The 22,971-nt window shown below is 37.9% G+C and overlaps 1 protein-coding gene across 4 annotated transcripts in view; it reads left to right on the forward strand.

Annotated features, from left to right (window-relative positions):
- Window positions 1-22,971, forward strand: part of KCNIP4 (potassium voltage-gated channel interacting protein 4) — a 437,792-nt gene that overhangs the window by 368,484 nt on the left and 46,337 nt on the right. For 3 of the 4 annotated variants that reach the window (XM_065699780.1, XM_065699772.1, XM_065699764.1), the window contains exon 2: window positions 18,264-18,388. In XM_065699780.1, coding sequence (XP_065555852.1) covers window positions 18,264-18,388 — 125 coding nt within the window. Of the gene's footprint in view, window positions 1-13,178; window positions 13,281-18,263; window positions 18,389-22,971 lie in introns of all 4 variants that reach the window. The other variant, XM_065699756.1, reaches the window with a different exon arrangement.

Below are 22,971 nucleotides of genomic sequence, written 5' to 3' on the forward strand. Positions count from 1 at the left end.
ATGTAACAGAGAGTTACCCGGAAGGGCTAGGGGACTGCAGTGTTGGAGGAGGTATCGGTCAGTGCTCGTTCGGGTGGGGTTGGGCAAGTTGTTGGTCGGCTGGTGTTGAGGTGTTGTATTCTTTAACCTTGTTATTTCCTTTATCATTGTTATTGTTGGTGGCAGCAGCAGTGGTTTGTGTTATACCTTAGTTACTAAACTGCTCTTATCTCAACCCGTGGGAGTTGCGTTCTTTTCGATATTCCTCTCCGTCCCTCCGGGAGTAGGGGGAGGGCAAGAAGGGGGGAGAGTGACAGAGTGACTACGTGATTTATGGCTGACTTTGTTTAAACCATGACATATGCTATAATTATATTTTTATAACTACGTATACTTATCCATATATTAATACGGTTACATCTCTGCTCACTTAAGTTTAAACTGCACAACAAAAACCATTTAATTTTACAGATAGCATTTTAGACCATTTGTCTCTAGCAGATGACATCAGACAGCTGTGCTATGTGGGTTTGTGCGTGTGTGTAAGAATCCATAATTACTGTTTTTAATTTCTCTGTCATGTCTGCCTTGTTTACATTGTCTGAGAGTTATTGCTGAATCTCTATACTTCAGAGTTTAAAGAATTTTCTGTGGCTTCTAGTCTGAAGTGGCGGGTTATGAGCACTCTGAAGAAAAAACATGAAATTACTACTTTGTATAAAATAGGAAGCAAAGATTTGAAGAAGTCTTGAGGAACTCAAAAGGAATTTCAGTTTATCCTTGGCAGCAGTTTCCAGCTGTGCCTGAGAGGCTGAGATAGGTGTGTGAATGGGCTGCTGGAAGAGAGCAGCATGAGAACAGTTACCAAACCATAATAATCAAAAGTCTAAGGCATTTTGTTTAATTGAAGTCTACAGTGGAAGTGGTCTGGAAAAGAAAACTAAAAAAAAACCCCATCAAACAACCTATCAGAGCTTTTTGTAAAAGAAAGAAGCAAGTGGATTTGCTTGCTTTTAGGCCTACTAAACACCAGTACCCAGTAAGAAAATTTACTGTAGTATAGCAAGACTATGGTTTGTCAGAATGCCCGTGGAATCACTCTCATCCCAACTGATTTGCCCTGGCAAGAACTCCCAAATCAATAACCCTTGCTCTAACAGGACTTTGCAAATTCATTTTTTTATTAGTGGTAAGACATTAAGGGCAGGGGGGTTCTCTGCTGGGAGATTGCTTCTTTGTGTTTCCTGTGTGCTAGCATTATGATAGCCAGTGATATTCCTACCTACTCTCTCTCACACATTTAGTCAGTCACAAATTGATGCTTCTTTGGTTGCTCCTTTTAACACAAGCTGGCATATGTTATCACATGAGGTTACTTTTCTTTGGTTTAGCTGAAAATTTTGAACACTGAATGGAAAAACTTTTAGTAACAGGGAATGAAAAAGACATAGGGATTTTATGTATAGCAAACAAGTCACAACTGATTTACACAAGGATCTGTCAAGTTCAAAAGTCAGATGTATTTCTGCTGATTGATGCCAAGTAAGCAAGAGAAAAATGAAACACGGTATCCTCTTCAAGAATGCCAAGTAAGCAAGAGAAAAAATGAGACACGGTATCCTCTTCAAGAAATTATGATCTGTTTGTAAATGGCCAATTTAAAACAAAAGGATTAGGACTGTGTGACCAGCGCATATTCTTTCTTCACAGCTGAAAGCTCTTTTAGGCTTGTCAGAGTTTGCTCCTTGTAGCTCATGACAGAGAACTGCCAAGCCGCTTTCGCACTTCTTTCTGTTCAGTAGCTGCCACTAGTCTTTCTCCTGCTCTTTCTAGTAATTGTTTTGAGTTTTTAAAAAATATTTTGTTATTTTTAAACATTCTGTATGAGGTTATTGCCTAAGAATCAGAGTCAGCTTGGATTTATGGCAGTAGATACCGTGTGAATGTAAATTAATGTCTTTGTCCTCCCACACATAGTGGGACCTAAGCGACCAGTAAATAGATGAGGAGCCATTGATAAAAGCAAAAATAAAAGACAAATATCATACAAAGCAGCACAGGCTTTAAATGCCCTTATTCATGTCATTCACAGCTCCCCATGTTTCTATGTAAAAATTCAATCTAGTTGTAGCCGAATCCACAAATAGAAGAGTTTAAAGGGATGGCTAAAGATTGTGGTCCAGTTGTGATTTCCTTGTGCATGCAGTGATATGAGTAGAAAGAGTGAAATTCTTAGCTAGAAATTCAGGGAACTGGATGATGAAATGCTGAGATCACCAAGGGAGCAAAGGGAGTCATCAACCTTGTATTAAGGTAACTAGTCTAAATGAATTGTATGTAGTTAAACTGTGGTGAGTTTCCACAAGACACGAAGAGTATTGCTGCTGGAGGAAGGATATGGGGAGGGAAGTTTGAGAGAGATGTTTAGCCAGACCACATTGCAGCAAGCAATAAGTTTATGTCAGGGCAAGACAACTATCTTAGCAGCAGATTTTGAACAGACTGCAGGAGATACTCAGTGACACTAGAAATGTAATAAATGCACAAGAATTGAGAACTGTAATATGAAGGTTATGAAGTGAAATGGAAGCTGCAGGGAAAAGAGATGAAATTGAGCACTGGCAACTGAAAAGCCCTGTGACCACAGGAAACTGCATGGTTTAATAATTGCAAAATCAAGAGGATGTAATCAAACATCACCATCTGTTGCAGCAGTTTATTTCTTTTATCTTGCGACCTGAGTTGCCAAAGGGAAGACTTGTAATCAGCATCAGAATGCTGGAGTCAATGCTTGTGTGTATACTTGTGTGTGAAAGTGTTGATTTATAGAGAAGTGTCTTTTAAAAGATGTGCAAAAACCAAAGGTTTGAACACTTTTCAGTAGGTGACCTTTCTTTTATATTTCAGTGTTATTCCTTCCTTAGGTCCTTTGCAACAGTTAGCAAAAGCATCAGTATGAAAAGTCAGTCGTCTGTTAAAACTTCTTTCCTAATGCTTTTATGCAAAGGTTTCGAAGTTCTTTTATAAGCCAGATCTCATATCTCCTTGTTCAAGCAAAAAAAAATTCATTATCATTTTTTAGCTGGTGAAAAGAAAAGGAATTTGTTGCAATTGTACTCAGAATTCTCTGTGAATTAACCAGCCTTTTAAATGTTGTAACTCACAGAAAAACTAACAGAAATAGATTTTCTTGGTTTATTTTTTTCCCACATACCTATTGCATGCATTAGATAAATCTCATTGTTAGGACAGTGTATAATCATCTAACATTTTTCAGGCTGTTATAAGTTAATAATTTAATGAATTTGCTAAACATTAAATTCTTCAGCTGAAATAGAATAGATGCCTTTCAATACACTGATGAACAAAGCTGACAATTGCTTTCTAATCTCAGAAAGTTGCTTGGAATACTTCAACTTCTCTCTTTTGCAAGGATTAGAAGGAAAAGATTTTTTGTCTTTCCGCCACGGGCACGGACACCTTCCTCTAAACCAAGGCTGCTGAAGACCCCATCCAGGCTGGCCTTGAACCCTTCAGGGATGGGGCATCTACAGATTCTCTGGGCAACCTGTTCCATATCTCACCACTCTCATAGTGAAGAATTTCTTCCTAATACTTGAATCTACCCTCCTCTAGTTTAAAGCCATTCCTCTTTGTCCTGTCACTACTTGCTCTTATTGAAAGTTAGGTACTGGAAGGCTGCTGTAAGGTCTGCCCGGAGCTGTTTTTTCTCCAGGCTGAACAAGCTCAGCTCTCTTTGCTTGTCTTCGTAAAGGAGATGCTCCAGCACTTTGATCATCTTCATGGCGCTTCCTCTGGACTCGCTCCAACAGGTCCATGTCCTTCTTCATCTGGGGACCCCAGAGCTGAAGGTAGTACTGCAGGTGGGATCTCATGAGAGCAGAGTAGAGGTGGAGAATCACCTCCCTTGACCCACTGGACACATTTCTTTTGATGCAGTCCATCCTTCTGGGTTGCAAGTGCACACTGCTGGCTTATATTGAGCTTCTTCTTAACCAGTATCCCCAGGTCGTCCTCCTCAGGGCTGCTCTCAATCCCTTCTCTGCCCAGCCTGTGTTTGTGTGTGGGATTGCCCCGACTTATGTGCAGGACCTTGCACTTGAACTTACTGAACTCCATGAGGTTTACATGGGCCCACTTTTCGAGACTGTCTGGATCCCTCTCGATGTTATCCCTTCCCTCAAGTGTGTCGACTGCACCACACAGCTTGGTGTTGCTGGCCAGCTTGCTGAGGGTGCACTCAGTCCCACTGCCCATGTCTCTGATAAAGATGTTGCACAGTGCCAGTCCCAATATTCTGAACATTCCCCCCAGTTCTGTGGTGTAGAAAATGGGGTCATGGCTCAGCACTATAAGAGCTTTGACAGCAACACAGGCCTAAGAAGCTGTCACTTTCCCGGGTTAACCATTCATTCTCATTCCACCCAAATACATCCCTGCCCCTGGCGTGCAAACAAAATTATTGGCAGAGCTGTGCTGTCGGCTGCATCAGGAGATAGAACTAGGTTTGCAAAGGAAAGTGCTGTTCTTAAGTAGTGTGATGTTGTGATGGGAGTTAGTATCAGGGAAGAGAGGACTAGAGACCCTCAGCTCAGGGAACTGGGGGCTGCTATTGAATCACAAACTTAGTAAGAGGAGAAAATTTTGTACTTTTTGTACTTTGTACATTATTTAAACATTATTTCAAAATGGTGCAAACATATTCTGTTATTCTACATTTTTGCAAATATGTGCCTGCTGAATTTTAGTGAGCCTGTAAAGTCATGAAATTTTTACCAGTTCAGATCTTATATTCATCACTAAGGAGAATTTTTTCTTCTAAGTGGATTCTTTAATTATGACTTTTAGAACACTAGTGAAAAATTGACAGTATTTGAATAGTGCTATCCAGATCATTAATTCTTAAATTGAGATTAATTATAGTCTCAGCAAGCAATTGCACTCAGGATGGACTAGAAGACTGAGTAGAAGTTCAGCATTTTTGCACAAGGTCACATTTGTGTAACAAATTACACACCAGTTCTTATGTAGATTTGCAAGAATGTGTTACTTCTAGCCAGCCTAATCACAAATCCGTCGCACTTACCCATCTTCTAAAATTCATCATGTGCACATCCTAAGTATTTTTAATTAAGTAGTTCTTGTTAAGGTTGTCATCGGTTGCATGGTTAGAAGTGATTTTCAGGTTGGAAATACACACAACTGTAAAAGGTACAAGAGCAGCTGCATCATTCTTAAGGAAACCGGAACACTTTTGAAATAAAACACTGCTTTTACTACTTTGTTGACAGGAAAACGGTGCTGCATCTATGTTAATTTATAATAATTCCGTACCAAGGAAAGGTAAATGTGAATATCATGCTATACTTGGTTTTAAGGCTAGTTGACCAACAGGAAGGACTTCATAATCTTTTCTTCTATTTATTCTTTCAATTAATCCTTTAATGCATGGCACTGGCTTTGGTTTCTTTAAATCTCTTTGCAAAAGAAAAGCGTATTCGTTATTCCTTTGCCATACCCATTTACCGTCTTGTATAAAAATACTATTTTTATGGGAGCAGGATACAGATTATCAATGGAAAGTAGTTTACCTCGAGACTGGCAGCTTTGGAACTGAAAGCTATCAGTGTGTAAAACTGGCTTGTGTCTTCTGTACAAAGGTGATATAGTGTCACTATCATAAAATCATAGAATGGTTTAGGTTGGAAGGGACATTAAGACGATCCAGTTCCAACCCCCTGCCATGGGCAGGGACACCTTGCACTAGAGGAGGTTGCTCCAAACCCCATTCAACCTGGGCTTGAACACTGCCAGGGATGGAGCATTTAGCTTTACACAAGCCACCAAAATTTGCAGGAAAACATGAGCAATCCAAGTATGGCATATAAAACTTAAGCTCCAGACAAATATTACTGAACTCTGTGGAAAATCTGCTGTTGACTTTGATAGTGGATTTTGAAGTGACCTACTCCTGAATGATCTAGGTCAGAGCTGGCTCACTGCATAGTCCAGCAGAATTGAAAAGTGTGCACTGGTTTTGTTTCATCGTTTTGTGAAAGTTCTCCGAACTGCCAGCGAAACATCCGTCCTAATAACTAAATCCATATAAAGCATTTAAAAAACACATTACAGTGACAGTCTAGAGCACTGCAGGTTAATTATTTCCACTCAGAGTAATTGGATAATAATGTGAAAGCTATGAAGGTATGCTCCAGAAATTATTAACTAGAAGTATCTCTTTCTGGTCTTATCTAACCTTCCTCATGAATATGAAAAGACTTTTCTCCACAAAGTACAGACATGCTTGTTAAGGGGTGCTATAACACACCCCATATGCATAATCGGGGGGAGACACAGGCACTCACTCACCCTCCAGGAGCCAGCACCAGACGTGGGCTGTGACCTGTGGTCGCCATCCAGCTGCTAGCACTGAGCCCCTCACTCCCCATATAATACATTCTTATTCAAGTATTGCTTTCCTTTCAACTCCTTTGACATGCAAACCACTTCCCTCTAATCTGTCTCCTTCCTACCTCACCACAAGACAACTAACTTTCTGTAGATGTAATTATTCTATAATCATCTGTATATATTACAGTTAGTTAAAAACTCCTATGCTCTTCTTATAAACAATAGAAGGCAATAAAATGAATGAAAATACGTAGTTCAGAGTACCAATTAAACAAATCTGTTTCATTTTGCATTCTCTTATATACTCAGATGGTGCACTCCAAATGAGATCTTTCTAAAGAAAACAGGTGATCTGATATAAATACATTTCCTGTCATAGTGGACCAGCTTAGTTTTACACATATACTGGGAGTGTGTGTGCAAGTGTATTAAGTGGTATTAAATGAACAAAGCAGTATTGAAAGAATAGTAAGGTTTCCATCTTTGCTCTTAAGAAACTGTAATTTTCAGTGCTCATGTTCCTGGAGATGTTTATAACAGTTTTAGGTAATGTTTGCATTAAACATTTGCTTAGAATATGTTCATAACATGAGCAGTTTTTCAGGTTGATACATCATGGGAAGATGTACTCTGAATAATAAAGGTATATTTGGAAAATTTAATAAAGGCTGTAATGATGATAGTGTGGCCATTTTTCTGGTTTATATTTTTTATACTTCAACACTTCTCTACGCTGTTTTTTCTCTCCTGTGGCATTAGCTTTTTCTATTCTTATTTCATTCTTTTCCATTTGGCAATCCCACAGACTCCCAAATGTAGTTACTGGTTTTGACAAGATCACTGTTCCTTGTTCTTAATTTTTAATCCATGTTGAAGTACTAATGGTCTCCAGGCTTCTCAATTGACTCTGACCTCCAATTTATTGGAAGTATGGCTACCGACTCCTAATCTGTGTCTGCCATTCGGAGGCTGATTTAAAACAGTATGTTCAAGGGAATTTAAAGTGAAGGAGAGCAATCTCACTCTCAAATGAGTGTTTAAAGGTAGTCCTTACTAAGATATGACTGCTATCCACTTTTTCAACTCAGTATTTTCATGGCTTCTCCTTGTAGCAGGTCTGATGTGGTTTATAGGTTTTAAGTGTGCTATGAAGCTGATAGGTATATTAGGTAATGAAAAGCAGAAAAGTTAGGGGCAGTGGAGGAAGAATCGTTAAAAATACGTATGTGCAAGAAAATGCGAATGGTGAGAATGTTTTCATGGTTTGGCAAAAAATGCTGATGTTCTGTGGAATAGCCTACTGACAACTCACACAGTCTCTTGGCAGGTGTTTCCAAAGATCTGAGGCTGGGATTTATAAATATTTATGTTGTACATAATTTTATTTAATTCCCAGACTCGATGCACAGAAGGAACACACACTCTGAGCTGGCTCTCTTCCACAAGTGCTGAACTGTGAATATGAAATCTGCACTACATTTTGTGTCCCTTGCCTCTCCATCTGTGTTGAACCATCAACAGTTTAGTGGGGCTGCCAGCACCTAAGGCCCTGGTAGAAATTCCGTTGTAGAACAGAAATTGAGCATAAACCATTATGCTGAGAAAAACGTTCATGCATTTCTCCTTTCGGTTTTCAGAATCTTTGTCATTTCCTACCAAAACTTTTCGTTTAGGAAAGTGCCTTGTGCAGCTTGGCTCTCAGGTCTTCTACTAACCCTCTTCCAAAAAGGTCACATTCAGAACTAATACAAGATAGGCATTTTCCCCATTATTATGGAAAGACATATAACTCTGTAGGTGAACAAAATACAGATTCCAGAACTACTGGGAGTTTAGCTGTACTGTATAGGCATTGGATGTGGCCAAGGGATTGTGGATACTTCTGTGTAAAATGTTGAGTGAGACAAACACTGGAAGCTCATCCGCTGCCTTTGCTGAATAAGGGACAGAGACTTTGAAAAGGAGGAAAGTAGCAAAAGTAAAAAAGACATGAAGGGAAAAAGAGTGGGCAGAAAAGAGGTAGCTTTACAGGTGCCTTCTCTCTTCCACTGGCAGTGAAGAAAGATTTTCTCAGGAGAACTGTTTATAATTTCTGAACTTTCTATTAAATAGGATGATTACCTGCCCCACATGCTTGCTTTAGTACTCAGATAACTGCCTACTAAGCTGAGGCTTACCACCAAATTCCTATTACAAAAAGGCAGCAATGAGGCGAGAGGCAGGGCAGCAGAGTGCTTCTTTGAATAGACGGCATTTGATGCAGGCAGGAAAGGTGGGCAGGTCTTTGGGGCCAAGGGCAACCACAGCACAGTCCATCCTGTGGACTTAGTGGGGATGCGAGACAGATCTGTCTGCCACACCAGCAAGAAGTGGCCTACCTGCCCTCACTTTCATGAATACAAGGAGTTTGCAAAGAAAACTATCAACTTTTAGAAAGAGAAATACTTTGCCTCTGAAAATCCTGCAAAAATCTCTTGGCTTGACAGACTTTCCTGGGGTAGTCTCACCTGTCTGTAATAACAGAGCAAAATGTCATATATCTGTCTTTCTAAATTAGGGATCATAGGTCTGAAGAAAAGTGGATATGTAGAGTTAAGATAGCATAGGAATAGATGTATATGATTAGGAATATATGGTCATTTATAAATCATTTATTATTTATAAATGATTTTTTTATATTCTAACATATCCTTTTTCCTAGTGTTTTAGACTGTATTAATTTTTAATTAATGAGGAAATATATTTGGGCTTCTTTGTGTATTTTTCTGTAACCAGCAGTACTATCATAGAATCATAGAATGGTTTGGGTTGGAAAGGACCTCAAGATCATCTAGTTCCAACCCCCTGCCATGGGCAGGGACACCTCCCATTAAACCATGCCACCCAAGGCTCTGTCCAGCCTGGCCTTGCACACCGCCAGGAATGGAGCATTCAAAACGTCCCCGTGGAACCCATTCCAGTGCCTCACCATCCCCACAGTAAAGAACTTCCTCCTTATCTCTAACCTGAACTTCACCTGTTTAAAACTCATTACCCATTGTCCTGTCACTACAGTCCTTGATGAAGAGTCCCTCTCCAGCATCCTTGTAGGCCCCTTCAGATATTGGAATGCTGCTATGAGGTCTCCACGCAGCCTTCTCTTCTCCAGGCTGAACAGCCCCAACTTTCTCAACCTATCTTCATATGGGAGGTGCTCCATCCTTTTATCATACTCGCTCTCCTCTGCACTTGCTCCAATAGCTCCATGTCCTTCTTATGCTGAGGACACCAGAACTGCACACAATACTCGAAGTGAGGTCTCACGAGAGCAGAGTAGAGGGGCAGGATCACCTCCTTTGACCTGCTGGTCACGCTCCTTTTGATGCAGCCCAGGTTGGCTTTCTGGGCTGCAAGTGCACACTGCCGGCTCATGTTGAGCTTCTTGTCAACCAACATCCCCAAGTTCTTCTCTGCAGGGCTGCTCTGAATCACTTCTCCACCAATTAGATCTACGTCAGCTTGCCATCACTGTGCTATTGGACTGACTAGGTCACACACATAACCAAATATATTTTTTAAAAGTAAGAATTTAGAAAATGGTTCTACTGACCATAAGTATGCATGATACTCTCACTACTGAATATTTAATAAAAAAGTGGTAGTGTTAGAGTTCTCTAGTTTAAATATCTGTAAATCAGGTTTAAGCCATTGATGCATTTATCAGTTGTAAGTGCAGGTAGAAATCATGCTAAGTAGCAGTCACTCCTAAGGTGTCTAGTGTGCCCAATGTCTATATGCAGCACCTATATCACTACAGCAGTACTTAAATAAGTAAGCTGTGCTCCAGTTACAGAGTGTTTTGTGAAGGTGAGGCACCTCTTGGGACAATCACACACAATTCCAGGTAGTGTCTTAAAGAGGTGAGTTCTGGGACATTCCCACAGTGAATTCTGGGGAAAAGTGTGTCTCACAGTTTAAATTTCATTGGAAAGGAGTAAGTTATCAAGCCCAAGAGCAAGCAGCACTATTTAACTAACCTAAATTTGAAGAATCTTCACACTTAGCCCGGAGGAGTTTCTGACTGATTGGGTTGGGAATAACAGCTATGAAATTTCTAGTCAACTAATTATTAAAGAAAAAAAAAATCAAGAAGTGTTTGGAAAATTTATTGGAATATTGTTTTGAGGCTAAGAATTACTATTACTCTACTCTGAAAGTTCGAAGGAAGCAGTATCAGTCCATCATTATCAGTGTATTGGTGCTTCTGTCTTAGATTAATTAGCTTCATAATGGCCACAACTTTTTCCTCAATGCATTTCAAACAGGGGAAATAGCTACAGAATTCACAGAGATTATAACAGTATTTCATTTTAACACTTTTAGTGTTTCGACGTGTATTAAACACTGGCTCAGCATAGGCCCAGTGTGAAACATGTTTTCTCTGTATTAAATAGCCCTTTACTCAAGAAAAGTCACATTGAAAGCTGTAGTGGTGATCCACACTGTTGTGACAGTCGACTGCAACAGCTGCAGGACAAACTGACTGCAGCCACTGGAAGCAAAAAGTTTCCATGTCGCTTTCTGATGCTGTGAGAAGCTAAACCTTTGCCCTGATCTTAGTGTCAACATCTTAAATTAGCTGCCAGAAGTGAGTACAAAAATTATACTGTCCTCCTAAGTTACTCCTCTGATAGAACTCTCTCCCATATATTTCATTTTATCTTTGTGATTATATGATAAGCCCATATGATATCATATGACTGTGATCATATGATAAGCCCATAAGATATCATAAGCCCATATGATTTGCACTGAATTCCATGAGCTTTTCTGAGCGTAAAAGTAGCAAAACTGTTTGCTTACTCAGGGCTTTGGGCTTCCAGGCTTTGGAAATAATAAATCCCTTTAAGTTTTGCAAAGCCCTGTATACATCTTCAGTAATTACGTATATTGTGGATCTATATAATTATGCAAGTAGTACATGGGCATTAAACTTTTGCAAACCTCAACTCAAATTCATAAGCTAGAAGTAGATATTTCTAGATCATGTCTATGCTAGAAGAATTCCTAATACATAAAAAAAAAAATCTTTAAGAGAAACAGATTTCCTTTGTGTTCAGGTATCTACAGTACAGTATTAGCATGATACTGCACATACTGCCAGCTGAGACCACAAGGTATATACATTTAAAAGCTCAGGTTTTGTTCTCAAACTAAAAATATGGAGTTTGAGATACCCATTGGATCACTCAGTGCCTTCTTTTTTATGCATTTATCTGCATAGTGTTTCCAAGTTGAGCTGATAGTTAAATGCTGTAAATAATGAGTGCATTCATTCTTATTAGTAGTATTAAAAGGTTTTGACATTTCCAGAGATGGCCATTTAGGTCCATCTGACCTTATGCTGAGACTGGATTGTTTCATCCATTCACCAGAGCTCCTGTTCTCCCAGGGGCAGAATTTGCCTGGTAATAGTTGATTTTTAAAGGCTGTGGCTAAGTCTTTCCTAGCTTTCCCCTTTTCTTTGATTTCATTTCCCCCAGTGTTTTACTCATATGCAAACTGAGTAATTTCCCCCTTTTTTTTTTCTTCATTTACAAAGTTTAATATCCTTGAAGCTTTCTCACTTTTTCCTTCTGTTCCCAAATACAAGTATGTACTTTCTCAAGACGGTTTGCTGGCAGAAAAAAAACTATTCTACATCATGCCACTAGCACTAGTATTCAGCACAAGTGCAATAGTGGGGCTAACCCAGGATTATCCTAGTGACTGTGCTGCTAGAACAGCAACTTTCAGTCTCGTGTTTGATTTCTTGCTCCATCTGTTTTACACTCATGCTGCTGTAGCAAGAGCCATGGCAGAACAGCTTTTACATTTGAGCACATGCAATCAATATGAAAAGTGAGGGAGCTGTGTAATATCCAGACTGAGCTCTACCTTTCTCAGGAGCAAAAATAATTTACTCATCTGTTTTACAGATGTTAAATCTGTCATTTGCAGTAGATATCCATCCAGTGGATGCTTGCTTATATCACCAATTTTGTATAAAATGTTTACCAAGGCCTTACAGGCAGTTACTCTGATGAGTTCCTTCACAATAAGGAAGGGTAATCCTGTTCACCTGCTTTACGGCATGTGTGCATTAACTATTCAGCCATGTCAGTATTTAAGGATGAAAGTATAAATAATACTTTTGTTTATATGTAGAATGGCAAATATTAAAGGAAAGGGAGACTGACTACACATCATGGTTGACATTTTAATATTCAGAAAAGGCAAAAGTACCAGGTTTGTTATTACAGTTGCCAAATGACATATATGGGAAAACTCAGCTGCAGAACTAGAAAACTGCCAGAAAGGACAACAAAAGATATCTTGGGGATTTAATTTGATTTTGGTTTTGGTTTCCATATTAAACTTCAAAATCAAATAGACTTGACTTATCTTTTAAGCATTTTAGCTTTAAAATTTTTATGAACACTCTTACCTTGGGTTGTTTGAAATACATAATCTGGTACTTCTCTGTTAGCTGTTTTGAAGGGGGTTATAAGAACTTTACAAGAGATGCACACTTACAAAAAAAAAAAAAAATGCCCTTAATTGGAAAGATACAAAGACAATATAATTTTGTTGTCCTGTTCAAAAATTCTGGTTGCCTTTTGCAATTCAGGATGGCTGCAGTCTATCTGGCTTTTTCCCATCAGGATACTTCATAATGATGAACTCTGCAGCATGTACAGAAATTGTTCTCAAGCCTGTGTTAACAGTCCTGATAATATATTTTTTAGGTTTCCTCTACGCTCAGAACAGTGCCAAACGCAGTATTAAAGAGCGACTTATGAAGCTCTTGCCCTGCTCGGCTGCCAAAACGACCTCTCCTGTTACTCAAAGCAAGTTTTATTTTTAATTTGATTTTTTTTAGGTTGCATGCATCAAAAGTTACACTTTCATTAACTGCTAATTTGAGAGACGATACCTGCTGAAATAAATGTATGCTCTATTGCAGTTTAAAATAAAATGATGAACAGATTTGTGGGCTGGTAACAGATTTGTCTGTGCAGAGCACTATGGCAGTATACCAATGCCAGGGTCCACTGCGTAGGAGGTGCTGGGTTGGCACGTATGCTCTGGAAGTGACTCAATTAAATACCTGCTCTCAATGTATTTGAAAAGTGGTATCTTTTCATTTACGTGTGTGCATGTGTCTGTGTATGCTTGCTATCCATTACACATGATAGTATCAGCAGTACTAGTCTGGGAGGAAAGACTTGCCTCAGCAGGTTTTGACTAAATCAAACTATTTAGAGAATGCGACTTAAAGTCTGCATTTGAGAAAAAAATAATGAGATGATTGAAAAAAATGTGTGTGAATGTGGAGGTATAGGAAAAGCACACTGACACTACCTTTAAAGTCTTGATATGCTGTGAGGAAGTAACATTTCTCTAGGATAGATAACAGATAAAAACAGGGGGAGTGAAGGAGAAAGTGAGCCATACAAAAGTACATAAATATATGTATATATACCTAGAGATTAATTTTAGTAATAAAACTAATGTCTTCCTTTATAAATTGGCTACTATAAATGATTTTAAAATATCCCTGTGTACCCAATTCAGTCTAGATTAATTTGGCTTTATTCTAGGCAGTAATCTAAGCACTTAAAATTGTAAGATCAGTGGTCCTTGTGGTTCCTGTATATGTGGTTCCTCTTCTGATAAAGTATCCCAATCAAAGGTGAAAAAATACTTCCAGAAGCAGTTCCCCATGTCCAGTGAATACTTGAAAACCCAAGGCAACTTGGGTGTGAATACAGGACCCTATTAAGTGTCTGAACCTCAGTGGTATGGATCTAGGCTTTCATTTTGTTGTCACACATCACTGCCTTTCATGCTTCTCTAGAGAGAAGACAGTGGTGCTTGCTTTCTTTTCTAGGTGTTTGACGTCTGAAAGATGAGAAGGACTAAAGATGTGATTTTTTTTTCATGGTGGCTTCAACTGATGTTTTATTTGAAAATAAGATCTCTTAAACTGCTCCATTGCTGTCATGACACCCAGTAGGAATTCATTATGTAAAAGTTGCTTTCAGCTACAAGGCCTGAATAATATAGTTTTAGACTATAAAAGAAATCATAGAATACAAAATTGGTTTGAGTAATAAGGGGTAAACCTCACCTTGTATTAAATATTTCATATTGTAGAACCAAAACATAAAACCAGATTAATTTGACATTTTTCCATATACCCGTCAATAATGAAGTGCTATGTTAAGTATGAATGTTATACTAAGTGAAAATATTACATTAAATATTATTGTAGCCACACATTGTTATTATACCACTTTGACATAATGTGATATTTGATTTCTGCTAACATGAAATAAGCAACATGATAATGTACTAGGAATGAAGCCAATGCTACCTACAATGACAGCCACATAATGTGAATTCCTTAGAAATTTTAAGGGGAATATTTTTAAAACTAGTACTTTGTTGAAATATAAATAGCATGAATTTGCACTTCTGCTCTTAACTTCTATGAATATATGCAGACAAAGGTTACCTGTGGTTTAGCTTAGTAAAATTAAACTTAAATCCATCCTTCTTTAGCTAAAGGCATGTGTTAGAGATAGGACTAGACTCAAGAATGGTTTTGGAAAGGAAAAGCATGTTTGCATGCAGTCATTAGATAGATTCAGGAGCTATAATTTGGGTTTTGTGCCGGCAAATGCATGTGCACAGTTTTTACAGATATGAATTGAGGCCTAACTTTGGACATGCCTCTCCAGCTGCCATTATTTAAAGAGTATGTGTGCTTTTTGCATTGCTTTTTTTTCCTTTGTTCTTTAATGAATAATGAAAGGTTCAAAGCATAGCTCCTGTGGGAAATACATTAAAAACTGTCCTTATTATTTAGCTAGAACAAATCTATTGATCAATGAAATCAATAAGAATATTTTGTTCAATATACTGAGTGAATATGAACGTTTCTGTTTTTCAGTTTACATATGTTAGCCTTCTATAAAATGAATAAAGAACCCTCAACTTTCTTAGGCTGAAGAAACTACAGAACTGAAATAACTATTTTTTTGCTAATGCCGTAGAAATCACGAATGTTTGGAAGTAGATATATTTTCACACATTTTCACTGTATATTTTCAATGTATATAGTTTTGTTGTTTTTTTTTCCCAGCCTTGATAATGGTAGCCATAAGTGTGAAGAAAAAAACTCCTGCAACTCGTAAATGCTATAGCATTTTAATCTGCATACTTGGCACATTATAAGGAAGTTTATGGTGATTTTATTTTTTGACTGTTTAAATCTGTCAGAGTCTAGAGAAATAAAGTGTGAAAAGAGTGTTATAGTGAACCTTTTAATTACAGAAAAACATTATCACCACACTGCAGTCTTCTACATTATCACCATATAGTTAAAACACTATAAAAATATTATTAAGGAAATGCCAAACATTGTACACAGCATCACACTGTCTGGCCTTTATCTCTAGCCTCACATTTATTATGTGTATTCATTTTGCTTCTAGAAAAGCTTCTAGATGTCTCTCTAGGTAGCCAGATGTTTCACAAATGGATGCTCAGGGAGCTCATTTCCAGTTAAGTCGCCTTCTGTCTAAATAATGGTCCATTTAAATTCCATATAACTCTTGGAATATAAAATATAAGTGACTTCAAGTATGTTTATTCTCAGATTGATTCTCTTGCGAATTTAGAATAAGCACCTGGTGTTGACTTGCAGTTGACCAAAAAAAAGAAAATAATCGGCTGCATATGTATATCCTGACATTGCTACAGATACTTCAGTGACAGTATAGAGAATATAAAAAGATTAATCCCTTAAAACATGATGGAAAGGATTTAGGAACTGTACAAAATAAACCCTGAATCATAGAATCATAGAATAGTTAAGGTTGGAAAGGACCTTAAGATCATCTATTTCCAACCCCCCTGCCATGGGCAGGGACCCCTCACAAATAAATCATATCACCCAAGGCTCTGTCCAACCTGGCCTTGAACACTGCCAGGGATGAAGCATTCACAGCTTCCCTGGGCAACCCATTCCAGTGCCTCACCACCCTAACAGGGAAGAATTTCTTCCTTATATCCAATCTAAACTCCCCCTGGATGTTTTATGCAGAATTAAAATGGGACTCAAGTACTTTGCTACACCTTCCATAGGTTAGGAAGACGATTTCTTAGCTTTGGAACTACTTTATTCCAGATTCATCTATAAAGACAGGACCTCTTTCCACCTCAGGATTTCTTTTAAAGAGAGCTGATTTTTTTTTTTATAATCTTGTGAGTAAGATACTGGCCCTTTAAAACTATCATCAAGCATCATAAAGTCAGTTAAAGTTGTGACAGTTGCTGGGTTTGTCAATAGAATTTAGACTGGAAATTTTCACAAAGATGGTAGTGCTCTACGACTCACGTGAAGTAATGCATAAAGAAAAATGAAAAAGAAACATAATATAGTTTATCCATAAGCCAAAAACCAGTGGACATTCTGACATAAGACTGTGTGTGGCACTGAGATCATCTGGGTTACGCCAAGATTATGTTCCTGAGATGAGTGCTAATAGCAACATCTCTTTGCAAAACAAGAGACAAGGCCATACAGTTTTGTGAAGATTTATCCAAATAGTTTATATATTATGATTATTTCTATCTAGTGGTTTCATTTTTTTTGTTTAAGTGAGCTATATATTCTGATGCCAGATTTCTGCCAAGCAGCTGAAAGTTGTTATTACTGCATTGTAGCACAAAGGAAATACGTGAAGATGTAAGCATAGTACTGTTTTAATGCAGTATCCTAATATTGTGCTCTTATGAAAACTGAACTGAATAAAACTTATTTTAAGAATGCAGTCCCACACACTGGTAAAATAAAATACGTATCTTCAGCACTGTGGAAGTGACAATTCAACATGCTATCTCAAGTTACATTTCTATAGTCAGTATAGTTCTTAAACCATAATAAGGCAGTGATTTGATTAGTCTGCAGTACTACACAATAATACTGGGAGTACTTAAGATGGATACACACATTCATATTTTTATCAGGCATATGGTTGGCACCCTATAGAAAAAAAAATCATACTGTAAGTTTCTTTAGCTATTCTCTTGAACTTTCCTTTCACATTTAAAACGCTACCTGGAAAAAATGCATTGCTGTTTCTCATTGTTTAGGGTTGCACTCAACTATAAGCCTTGAATGTGAATAACCACATTCTTATTCACCTATTGATGAGGTCAATGAAGTCATCTTGTTCCCCACTTAGGCTGCTCACCACAAATAATAATTTTTGCCTTAGAGGTTTTGTTATACCATATTGAAAGTAAGGTCTGTTGTTGAATGTGCAACATCATTCTCACATGCTTTCCGAAGCACAGCTTCACAGTAAAAGGAGGACACTGAAAATCACAGTCTGATACAGTGAATACACATCTATTAACTAACCAAAGAAAAATTTCTAGTATCCTGGAGTTACTGAAGTTTAATAAAATTGCTCTCTTTGGTCTGAGAGTGACAGAAACAGAAAAGCCATACTGAATGTGTCATGCATGCCCTTGCAGAATGTTGGCTTTTCAGTTTATTGCTATTTGTACTGATGTGATAATATCCAGACCGCTGGATCATCATTGCTGTTCCCTGTTCTGTGCAGCCACAGAAGCAGATCAGGTACCCTTTCCCTATGAGTTTGAAATGAACATGTCATTTTTCTTTACAGTTGCAAAAGCTGTTCTGTAAGAGAATGTCATTTAACTTTTTTTTTTTTTTTCTCTGCAAGGATTAGATGGTTCTGTATCCTATATTTCTTGTTGAGCTTTCCTTTTCCATCTCTTGTATTCTGCAGACACTGTAGAAGATGAAATGGAAATGGCCACAGTACGACATAGACCTGAAGCTCTTGAACTACTGGAAGCACAGAGTAAATTCACAAAGAAGGAACTTCAGATCTTATATAGAGGTTTCAAGAATGTAAGCACTTCCTTTTTCACTTTACCATCTGTTTACCGGATAGGCCACTGCAGTTCCATCAATATGAGAATGACTGACACTGGAGCTCATGGGATCAGTAGCTAAATATTGCATATCTGGTCAGGTGAGGAAACAACCGCTCTGCAACAACTGGTCTGTTTAATGACCAAAAGATGTAGACAAATTAGAAAAGTATCCAGAAGAATATAATTATAATTTAGTATAATAGGACTTTGTTCAAATACGGATTGAAAATTGTGTTGAGGTAGTTTGTCTAAAAATGCAATAATGGGAGAGAATGTAAGTCCTGAAGAATTTGTTTGGTAAAGAAGATTTTGATTTTTGTGTTCACAGTAGCTATCACGAGAAGTAATTGGTTTAAACTGCACTAGAGGGATTTTTTGTTAGGTGAACAGCAGTAGGTGACTTCTTTAGTCCTTTCTAGTTCTGTAATCTAAATCTGTAAATTTGTTTGATCCCTTTGCTAGGAGTCATTCATAGCAATATATGATATCTGCATTCTATTTGCAGGCCAAACATTTTTAGTTGGCAGGGATCCCCACTGAGGACCTCAGTACACGGGTACAGTCTGTCTTCTTTTCCAGCATGTACTTGCTGTCCTGTGGTGCTGGGTTTGTTGTTGATATGTGAGGCATCCATGGTTAGAATATCAGAGAAATAAGATGCAGAAAGGTTTTAGTAATTAATAATAAATTCTGGCTCTATACTAAAATTAAGAGGTGCCCCGATTTTATTAATACTCTATGTTAAAAAAAAAAAAAAACTGTTAAAAAAAGGCTTTTTCTCTCTGTTTTCCTCTACTATCTTTCATGTGATTAACAATTCTGTAGGATATAACATGCAAGTAACATTGGATAGAAAACACTTGATATTAAAAAAATGAATAACAGAAATTGCTTGTGAATAATTTGTGTGTAATTTGTGAACTCAGTTGTGAATACTGCAGCTGTGCTAAGGTGCTTAGTCTTCTGCTGAGCTGAAGGTAAAGATGAATTTAATTGCATTTATCACCTTTTGATTTAGTTTTTCTTTCACGCTTAAAAAGGATTACCTTCTTGACCTCGGCATTTACTATTCAAATGAAATTGTGTAACAAAGTATAATAATGCTAAAAAGACAATAAAGGTCAACTGTGGAATCAGAGGGATATTTTCAATAGCTTGTACAAGGGCAAGTGTAAATCTTGCAGAATTCTTAGTTAACATGTATTTTATAATGAAAGCAAGCCATGCAAAGGGATGTTTTAAAAATACGTTTTTATCAGAAGCTTACAATGCAAGTAAAATATGGATTCACCTAAAGCGTCCTGTCTATATATCATCCTCAGTTCCAGAACATATATAATGTTGGCATGTTAGTGATTAACAGTGATTGCTCTTAAAAGCCTTTCATTTCCTCAGGGTACCAGAGAACATTCCCCTGCTAATGACAGTATTCCCTAGGCATTGCAAATCATTAAGTAATGTCCCTAGATCGAAGGCAAAAAGGTACAAAGTATAGTGGATAAAATAAGCCTTCTGTCTGTTTCTCCAAGGATGATTATTTTTAGACTCTCAGAAATGAAGGACCTTTATAATTCTCTATGTAATGTGAGGTATGGAAAAAGAGAATAGGTTATAAGGAAATACTTTAATTTATTACCTTTTCATCATTTTTTGAAAAGAGGAATCCAGATGTTTGTATGTCTCTGTGTTCTAAGATGTAAGTTCTACTTACATCAAAAGAGTGTCTATGGTAATATGTTGTAGTACATCTTTATTTGGGTGTTTCATTTCCTTATCAGTACATGATAATTCAAGACATGCACGTATAAATAGCGTTGACTATATAAAATTAATAAGCATGAGCTTCAGGTTTTTTTTTGTATTTAATATAGTTGCAAAGTTATCAATTACTTTCAAAAATGCTGTAAAGCATGGCCAAGGCTAGTGACTGTTATAAATCAGTTTAAAGACATAGTCTTTAGCCGAGAGACTTCAGAAATGAAGGATTTCAAAACTTTCAGTTGAGTTCATGTTTGTTTTGTTTCTTATATTTATGAGTTTCTACTGCAAAATTTGGTGCTAGATCACAATTCCTGTCTTCCCCTGACAGTGATCAGTCACCTGCTTCTGCCTGCCACAGGCCACCTCCCTTCTCGTTCCATTTCTTTTGGATGCAGCTGAATGCTATCCTGCCAATATCTCCTTCCATGTATGTTTTACGTGTGTGTTTCATGCATCAATATATGCTGGTAACCACCAAGCTAGAAAGCAGCGTTGCTTGTTGAGCATGAACCAACAATGTGCCCTTGTGGCAAGGAAGGCAAACGGTATCCTGGGATGCATTAGGAAAGATATTGCCAGCAGGTGTAGGGAGGTGATTCTTCCCCTCTGCTCAGCACTGGTGGGGCCACACCTGGAGTGCTGTGTCTAGTTCTCGGCTTCCCAGTAACAGAGGCATCAGCATACTGGAGAGGGTCCAGTGAAGGGTCACAAAGATGACTAAGGGACTGGAGAACCACTCCTGCAAGGAAAGTTTAAAAGCTGGGTCTGATCAGCCTCAAAAAGAGAAGGATCAGGTTGATCTTATCAACAGAATCATAGAATCACAGAACGGTTTGAGTTGGAAGGGACCTTCAAGATCATCTAGTTCCAACCCCCCTACCAGGGGCAGGGACACCTTTGACTAGACCAGGTTGCTCAAAGCCCTATCCAACCTGGCCTTGAACACTTCCATGGATGGGGCAGCCGCAGCTTCTCTGGACAACCTCTTCTAGTGTCTCACCACTCTCATAGTGAAGAATTTCTTCCTAGCATCTAACCTAAATCTCCTTTTTGTCAGTTTAAAGCCACTCCCCCTTGTCCTGTCACTGGCTGCCCTTGTAAACCTTTAAGGACATTTTCATTAATTTGATTTTCCAGTGTAGACAAATTACATGCCAAATCCAGGAAAATGTGATTCAGGCAGAAGGAGCACAGGGTCTCAGAAGCATTTCTGTGTATATGTACACACCTGCAAGCCTCTACAAAGTCTCAGATCACACTGTAGTATAGCTGATGCTCTAGGACACAAGAGTACAGTGTAATTGCAGGAAAGGCCCAAATATCACTAAAATGCTTGTCATGACAGTGGCTATTTTGGTAGCGGTCGAGATCAACATTTAAAATACAGAAGATACACTAAAGAAAACAGAAAGTGGGACAAGCACTTTGAGATGACCTAGGGCTTATTATAAGCACGAACTTACGCCTGTATTTGGTGATTTAGCCATTTTGAAGTTTCTATACTATCCTTGAAAAATGAGTTTAACAGAAGTCCTAAGCCCTCCCCAGTCTCAAAAGTTTGTCCCCAGCACTCTGGTTTTACAATCTACCTGCACTCTTGTTGATGAATTGTTGCTCAGCTGCCATCACAGTAGGACCTTTCCATTTTGTATTTGGCTTCCTGTCATCCCATTTCTTGTAAATTGAAATTGTGATTGCTTCAGTCATTAACCTTTCAAGCCAATGGCTCTGTGGCAGGCCTAGTACAAGTGGTACTTCACAATAAATTGTACAGACTATCAAGCATGCACTCAACATGTGGTCTTTCTCTTCTGTCCGTTGATAGGTCTCTCAGTTTTAAATATGTCCCTGTTTTATGGCACATTTCCATTTTAAGAATACTTAGATAATGCATTTGCTGCAGAAAAGATGCTTCTGTGCTAAATGTAAATATTAATGATCTTTTCATTTTGGTTGATTATGCTCATAAAAAATAACAAACCTATAGAACCCTGCATTGGGAAACTACTAGACTTTCCCAGAAAAGTGAAAGGATTTTTGACAAACATTTATCTTACCCAGCTGTATATCAGAGAAAGTGTAAATTGAAGTTGTGCATGCGCAAAAGCGTCCCTGGATACATACTGTAGCTTTAAATTGGCAGCTTCATATTTGTGACATTTATTGAGAAAACATTTCTCAGTCACCTTTCTTCCCTATTGCTGTTAGCAAATGAGGCAACAATGATAGTAAGAAAATAACTCTGATAATGTTACAGCTCAGAGATAGGTTCGCCCATCACACTACCTATCCATATAAGAATACATTTGTGCAAGACTCAAAATATGCTAATTTATTCAAAGATTTTTCTGCTTCAGTTATGGTTTGGTGGAAGCAGTATATGACTATATGTTGAATTTGTGAGTCTTGCAGAAATTTTAATGAAAACTCATTTTATAGGTTATAAATCTCATTTATTGATTGTCTAGAGTAGTTGACTTTTGCATGACAAAATACAACTATTCTCATTGTCCTTTACTGTAAAATTCCTTTTCTTTGCTTTTCTGTTAGTATCTTACAGGAAAAAATAAAAAAAAAAGAGAAAGTGCTTGTTTTATCTGATAGACTATATTCCCAATCTAATGAGTAGGAAATAAAAACATACAGTTCATGTCATGGGGATTTATCCCTCTAAGGTATACATACATATTTATTGTAAGAATATTCATAGGATATTTTTGATAACTTGAACTAGGTGACCTCTAGAGGTCTCTTCCTGTGAACAGTTCCACCAGTGTGTGATCTGAACTGCCACAT

This window comes from Lathamus discolor, chromosome 1 (assembly GCF_037157495.1).
Source record: "Lathamus discolor isolate bLatDis1 chromosome 1, bLatDis1.hap1, whole genome shotgun sequence".
Lineage (NCBI taxonomy): Eukaryota > Metazoa > Chordata > Aves > Psittaciformes > Psittacidae > Lathamus > Lathamus discolor.